The 7,556-nt window shown below is 44.8% G+C and overlaps 1 protein-coding gene across 5 annotated transcripts in view; it reads left to right on the forward strand.

Annotated features, from left to right (window-relative positions):
- Positions 1 to 7,122, forward strand: part of atp8a2 (ATPase phospholipid transporting 8A2) — a 55,200-nt gene extending 48,078 nt beyond the window's left edge. For 4 of the 5 annotated variants that reach the window (XM_058376982.1, XM_058376983.1, XM_058376984.1 and 1 more), the window contains 4 exons: positions 2,159 to 2,247; positions 2,367 to 2,471; positions 5,736 to 5,827; positions 5,907 to 7,121. In XM_058376982.1, the coding sequence (XP_058232965.1) occupies positions 2,159 to 2,247; positions 2,367 to 2,471; positions 5,736 to 5,827; positions 5,907 to 6,001 (381 nt within the window). In that variant the 3' untranslated portion in view covers positions 6,002 to 7,121. Of the gene's footprint in view, positions 1 to 2,158; positions 2,248 to 2,366; positions 2,472 to 5,735; positions 5,828 to 5,906 lie in introns of all 5 variants that reach the window. The other variant, XM_058376981.1, reaches the window with a different exon arrangement.
- The last annotated feature ends 434 nt before the right edge of the window (positions 7,123 to 7,556 follow it).

A 7,556-nucleotide genomic window follows, 5' to 3' on the forward strand; every position in this document is an offset into this window, starting at 1 on the left:
GGCATGTTGTGAATGCAGGAGAAGCTGAGGAGATTATTCAGAATGAATGATTATTCAGGAACTTCAGGTGTGTTCTCAGGAAGACGAAAGGCTTTTTCCCAATCTCAGATCTCAGTAAAGCAGGATTTTCAGACACCCCGAACGTCAGAGCTTCCTTTTTAGGCAGTCTGTAACGTAACAGAACCTTCAGGAAGCGCTGCAAGGATTTTATGAGCTTAGCAAGTCATTCATGTTTGGATTTTCCAGGAGTCCAGGAATTTTTTAATTTTTTTACCAGGAGCTAAGGAATCTCAAGGGCTAATTTCAGTTTCCAGAAAACCTTTTACTTTAACCACAAGGTCTGAGCACCAAAAGCTACATGATTGTTGATATTATGGTCACGAAAAACACAAAAACAACACCTCGTTGCTGTAATATTCATATTAATGTATATAAATATTCATTAGTGTTTATAATCCAGTGTGACAGGATATCTCCTATAGGGTCATATAATTGTTCTGAAGCTAAGCTGTTCATGCTAGCCAGCAATACAGTGTGAGCTAACCTGACAAGATTTCTTCGTTTTTTGTTTTGTCATTTATTTTCTTTTTACATCCCTGCTATTATATCCTTCTAATCTTCACTGCTAACAGGAACAACTGCGTCAAATGAATGAAACCTGACAGGGTTTTTAAGCAACACCTTCTAGCTAGGTGGCATGACACAAATTTTAGCCAAGTTCAGTGTATCATAGTGAAAATCATCCATAAGGTCAGTCAGAAATGTGTAAAGGGTGTGTCCAGGTATGAGTTTGAAAGTCTCATATCTTTTCTCAATGTCACGCCATCCAGACAGAGTGTCCTCCCTGGCAGCGCTCTGTGGGTGTTCTGTGTCAGCACGGCTAGAGCTCGGGGCTTGATTTATGACCGTCCAGCCAGGTGTAGAGACCCCGCACCTGCCGTGTGGTCACCCGAGCCCACGGCTTTAGTGTCGGCTCTAGAGGCGCCGACTCAATCTTGCCTGCTTTAAGCTGGTGGACTGAAGTGTTTGGAATTGTGAGACGCCCAAAATGGTGTCTGGCTGTGTGTGAACATTCTGTATACATAAACGTATATATATATATATATATATATATATATATATATATATATATAGTATGTGTTCAGACAGGGTTAAACTGGGACCCTCAGTCTGTGGCGTTCTGGGGGATTGTGTTCTCCAAAGGCCCTCAGCCCATTAATTTAATTTACGTCAAAATTTGGGAATGTGCTCAAGTAACCCTGCAGCTGCTCTTTCTCAAAGTGAAGGAGCTGAAAGAAATGGGGATGTGACTTCTTTCTTTTTTTTTCTCTGAAACGTCCCTGTTCATCTCTTTATCCTTCCACTCATTTCCTTTCCCTTATACGTCTGTTTCTTCCATCACTGCATCCTAATGATATTGCTCCATCTTATATTGCCTGTGTGTGTGTGTGTGTGTGCGGGGAAGCGTACGCGGTGTTAGCCGGAGACCTGTTTTCATTAGGAGACGGGCTGCCCAGGCTTGCAGCTGTCACAGGAAATGCCTTCTCATGGTTCTCAGGGCTGAAAAGCGTCCAGTCCATCACCAGCCTTAGCTAAGGAGGACACTTAAGTTATGAGTCTACACACACGCCGTTCATCAGATACCTGCCGAGATTAACAGCTAGTTCTTCCTGAAGTCATGAGAAATCTCACCATCTAGATCTCTATTTTCCAGACACTTTTTTTTTTGTCCTTTAGCAGGTCATGTGACTGAAAAAGTTTAGCCTTACACTAGCACTAGGTGTTTGTGTGTGTTTTTTTACTTAGCCGTGGACGCCCTAGCATGATGTAAAATGTAATCTGTTCTGAATGAGTGAATGAACTGGCTACACAAAATGGACAAAAACTAATGGAGACCATTTCAGAGTCAATATCAATCTGTTAATGTGACTTTTCTCGACATGGCAGACCGTACAGCGCTTAGCTTACAGTTAATGCTAAATACAGACCCGGAGACAGCGTCTGATGTGATGATTACCCCCACCCCAGCGTGCAGGGGTCAGAGGTCACTGTGTCCAGCTGCAGCTGTGTGGAACACCAGACAGGGAGGTTTCCTGATTAGGGTTGTAGTGAGGTTGTCCTAATGTTGTTTTTGTTTGTCGGGGGGGGTTCTCCGCAGGCCGGTAGGGTCATGCAGTGCTGGAGCTTCTGGCTGGGGTTGATAATGGTCCCGGCTGCATGCCTGCTCAAAGACGTGGCGTGGAACGCGTGAGTATATCACAAAACACGATTTAGAGTACACATTCTGGTAGCAATCATAAACATTCAAGATCAAATGGCATCAGTTTGTGATCACATTCTGTGTGTGTGTGTGTGTGTGTGTGCAGAGGGAGGCGCACAGTAAGGAAGAGTCTTCTAGAAGAGGTACAGGAGTTGGAGGCCCGGGCTGTTGATCCTGGCGCGGCCGTCCTCAGAGATGCCAGCGGCCGCAGGTGTGTATCCTGATCCAAATACCGAATTCTGATTCACCACATCGATTCAATATAGAGCTCGCTTTCAGGGTTGAGTCAGCCTGCTTTTGTGAGTGAGGTGTGTGTGTGTGTGTATGTGTGGAAGTATCATCAGTGTCATGTATATTTATATTAAACACATTAATTATTTCACTTTATTTGAATCCCCAGGAAAAAAATATCCATGTTGAATGTTTAATATGTAGTAGAAAGTACAACGTTTTGCAGCGTAAAGTGGGCGGAGCTAATCTTGTGGAGAATTTGCATACACTTCAGTCAGTAGATCCAGTGTCCTTATTAGAATATTAGGCCACACCATGTTCCCTGGGACGTATTATTATTATTATTATTATTATTATTATTATTATTATTATTATTTGTTGTTGTTGTTGTTGTTAAAGCCCCACCCATGCATGGCTAATGTGTTTATCCCCCACACCGATGGTCCACAGGTCCAACTCTGCAGTGCCGTAGGTTTTCAGCACTCCCAGAGCCGGACATCCGCAGGTAGAGCTCACCTGCCTGCGTGTGCTTTGTTACACACATTCAGAGTGAACTCTACCTCCTCATCCTCATCCTCATCTTAATTTTTTGTTCTCTCTTTCTGTTCCTTTATCTCATCTGACATGTATGTTTTCTGTTTTTCTACGTTTCCTCACACTGTGCATTGCCAGGCGGCCCTGAGCTGGTGTAAGAAACGGGTGTGTGTATGTCAGGAAATGTAGCTGTGTGTGTGTGTGATTGTGGTTGTGTAGGAATTGTGTACATAATTATAGATGTCAATATAATTTTTTCTGTATATCACACAAACCACAGAAAGTGAAGTTTAGTCGCTTGTTTAATATTTGAAATATAAAAGAATGATTTATTTCCCAAACTGTAACATCTGAGGAGGCTAAAGGCTAACCCAGTCCGAGACACGTGAAGGTGTCACACGTCACAGTTGACATTGTTCTACGTCACAGGGCCTTCCGAGGAGAGCGTGATCTGCCCGCTTCTGCATCCATGAGCTCACACGCACTCATGATTGGCAAGTGTTGCTATGATCGATAAGTGAGGGACAGTATGACCCTCCTTCCCGGAGGCCATGGTCAATTTTGCTTTTTTGGCTCTCAGCCATGTAAATATTCTGAAAGGCTGTGAAATTGGTTGTGACAGCCCTAATATTTACTCTGTATGTGTTTATGGAATAGAGGCGTGTTGATTTTTCCTACAGATTTAGCTCGAGCCTGTAGATCTTGATTTAACTCAGACTTTGGCAGTAAGATGTGTAACTGGTGCTGACTTTTTTTGGGGCCATAGATGTTTAGGCCACTAGTTTGTGGCCTGCAGAGTTGACAGAATTGACTTCTAATGAGGACGGTAGTTGGCCGGACGCCTCGGTTCGGCTTTCTGCTCTGTTTCTCCTGTGCAAGCTAATTAAGCTCATTCAATACAGTAAACATGCACCATGGGACTGGGTTGTGTTGAGAGTTCAAGAGTTGCTACATATTTAAAGCTGTTTGCAGGGCTGTGGTTTAGACCCAGGAAAAGCTCGTGTTAAAGGTTAAGATTCCGGTGACCAGAGGAGTCTGGGAGTGGTAGATTTATTTTTTCACACGAGAAAGGATTTGCTGAAACAAAGCTTTGGGCTTCTGTTTCGAAAAAGGACCGAGAGAGGAACACGGAGCTTGGCATTCCGGCAAAACCCTCTCCGCCTCTCCATTTATTTATTTCTTTATTTATCTCTCCATCACTCACCTCATCTGACCGGTCATCTGTTTAGCAGATGGCATTTTCTTTGGCAGAGCGTCGTGCCATGGTTACGGTTGCAGACCACTTTCATGAGGAGGCCAAGCATATCGAGGCGTCCTTCCAGCACCAGTATTGCGTGTTTTCTCCACCTCCCCCACCAAGTTCCTCCAGCATACACCATGATTCTCAGCTGTAACCTTGAGCAGGTTTGGCCATCTTCCATTACGGCTGGGATTTACATCATTCCCCACTGTTTATGGATGGGATTGCTTTCATCTGATTTATAGGGCGACATCGTGGTATCATCACAGGGATCATCACTCGGAGTCATCACTCTATCTTTTTAGGGTCTGTTTATCATAGAACGAGTGGAGCGCTCCTTGGGTTCCACTTCATTCAGAAACTAAATTCCGTTCGGAGTTCCGGTCAAGTCAGACGTCTCCAATTTCGAGGGCATAAATTGTGGTAAAATTTCATCACTTCACTGATTGATTCATTTTTAACAAAGATAGAACTGGCGGTAATGAAAGGTCTTAATACCATTTCAAGACTAAGCAGATGTTTCAAAATCTTATGCTGTCTTCCAATCAGAAAATTGCTCCCTAGGTAGGCAGCAAAATTACATTCGCAAGGTAACGTCCGCTTCATTCAGAAGGCAGCTGTTCTCCAAGCTTCTTATTTTGTCCAGATTTGATTGAAGTATTGCATGTGTCCTTCTCACTATAGAAAAATCTTTCAAAAATGATGTCAAACAGACGCTAGCTCATCGCCAGGAAAATCAAGAGGTCAGATCCCAAAGGCACCAGCTATCCCGTGGCCAGAAGTTGGGGGGAGAGGCATACTCGCTTTCACCTGTCAATCGGGAGACACTAGCCAATCATAGGCATGCGTGAGCTCATGTATGTGGAAGAGAGCAGATAGCACTTTCATTTCAAGTGTGTTACACTGATGCAGCATGCACAGCAGTTTGAAAAGATGCAAAGGTTTGCTTGATGTGTCCATCCCTGCAAGTTTGAGCATCTAACTAGTGTGTGCTGAAAAGTGCACTAAAACCGATGCCATGTGAGAGCACTGAACAGATCCAGAGCAGAACAGTTTTTTCGGTAGCAGCACGAGTATGCGTGTGGTCAATTCTGATCAGTCAAATATCTTAACAGTATTAGCACCAAGCCTATGACCTTGAGGATGTGTCGTTGAGGATTGGTGGTAAAGTCTGTCAGTCATTCCTCTGTGCCCTGTGGTTTAATCTTTAACCTGTCGGTCACCTTGGCCTGCTTTTATGGACGCTGGTTCAAGCTAATCCTGGGCTAAACGTCACGGTCTGTCAGAAGTGTAATCTGCATCCTTAAAAGCAATTCTTAGCTTTACCTTGCTGTGTTTTGATCTCTGAGTGTGAACCCTTGATTAGCATTTCAGTGAGCCATTCTGAATTGATGATTAACCTTTCTCTCTCTCTGTCTCTCTCTCTCTCTCACTCTCTCTCTCTCTCTCTCTCTCTCTTTCTTTGTCCAGTCTGAACGAGCGCGCCCACCTGTTGACTCGGGTGTTCAGGAAGACGCCGTCCAGCGTGGGGCGCTCCAGCTCCGTTCAGCAGACCGTCTCACGTGAGTGTCACGCCTCGAAACTTGTGATGATGCGGAGAAAGTGGAGAAGTTAACCATGTATTGTTGTTCTTCTCTGCAGATGGCTATGCATTCTCCCAGGAAGAGCATGGGGTTGTGTCCCAATCCCAGGTAGTGCGTTCTTACGACACGACCCGCCAGCGGCCCAGCCTGTAGCTACATCAGTAACAAGATTGCCAAGGCGGCAGCTGAAACTTTTTTTAAAGGGACATTTCCATCCCACGTGAGCCTGCTGTGGCCTTACTGAAGTAACCGGACTGAATAGGACCGGGCCGGGCCTCGCTACACACTAACCAAGCCTTTTAAAACAAGACTCAACCATGGGAAATGGGTGGGGACAGTGGCGGGGGGAGGGGAGGGGTGTAATCTCGCAAAATGAAGAAAACAGCCAGTCAGAATGTGCCATGCTGTGAAGGATGGGAGGGAGGAGTCAATCAGCACCCAGAATCCATGCATGGAAACCAGAGACACTGGTGTTTCTGTCTGTATCTATCACACTGCGGTACAAAGCCCTGTGGATGTTGTCATGCATGTGCGTATACAAACGCGTGTACGTGTGTTTGGTGTGTGTGTGTGCGTGTGTTCTTGTTTCTATGTGTGTTTGTGTGGGTGTGTTTGTGTGTGTGTGTGTGTGTGTGGTTTCTGTTTCTTTGAGTTTGGACTTCAGCTTGTCCGTCATCATCAGTGCAATGCAGGGAGAGCTCTTGAAAATAAACATCAAACAGACACCCTGAGGAATTCCTTTTCTCACTGCCAAACTCTGTGTGTGTGTGTGTGTGTGTGTAAAAGCTCGATTTTTGATTTGTTTGGTTACCTGACAGAACAACAATCAGTTCTGCCCTGAGAAACCTCCTGAGTGTGTAAGCACATGTGTGTATAAAGCTGACAGACACAGAGCCATAGTCTAGATTGACCTCCTGTATATTAATACACACACACACACACACTTGTGCACACACACACAAAACACCCCCTCCACCCACCATTACAGCCTCACTGCCAAAGAATACAGAGATGGCACTGAGGCATAACCCTTACTCAGTGTGGAGCTCCCCAAACACACTCAACTCCTACGCACACACATATACACACACACACTTACTTATCTCTTCTTCACCTCATCCCCTTGCTCTTTCCCCTCTCTCTCTCTCTCTCTCTCTCTCTCTTTCTCTCTCTCTCTCTCCGTCTCTGGCTTCAGGGGTTGTGTCTGGCTTCGTAGTCCTTCCGCTCTGCCTGTTTTCTGCCAAATAAACCGGACTCATTTTTCTGCATCATTCTCTTTGTTAATCCCAATGATACATAAACGCACGCTACAAGAGGTGCATTAACGTCACAAGATAAACTAGGGGGCATCTTTAATGGCATTATAATATGAATACAGGGTTATTGCTTATACTGGACTTCTTTTAATGAAGTCTCAGTTTATTCATGTGGCCCTAACCCTCGCTGCAGAACAAACACTCCATGGGGTGGAGTCGGACCTGATCCAGCTTTTTGTACACTGTTGTGTGGGTTAGTGGTTAAGGTTAGACTTGTCTCAAATCCAGCTCCACCCCCTGGATTGTTAGCAGTCTGGTGAAGTCAGTGTGAGCTGGTGAGGTTAGAAATCTGGTATCTCACTTAATATTATAAGCCTGTGCATGATCGTTACATTAATATGAGTTGGTTTGCTTCTTCGTTCGCACCTCCGACCTGCTAATGTTCAGGAAAA

This window comes from Hemibagrus wyckioides, linkage group LG23 (genome assembly GCF_019097595.1).
Source record: "Hemibagrus wyckioides isolate EC202008001 linkage group LG23, SWU_Hwy_1.0, whole genome shotgun sequence".
NCBI classification, from domain to species: Eukaryota; Metazoa; Chordata; class Actinopteri; order Siluriformes; family Bagridae; genus Hemibagrus; species Hemibagrus wyckioides.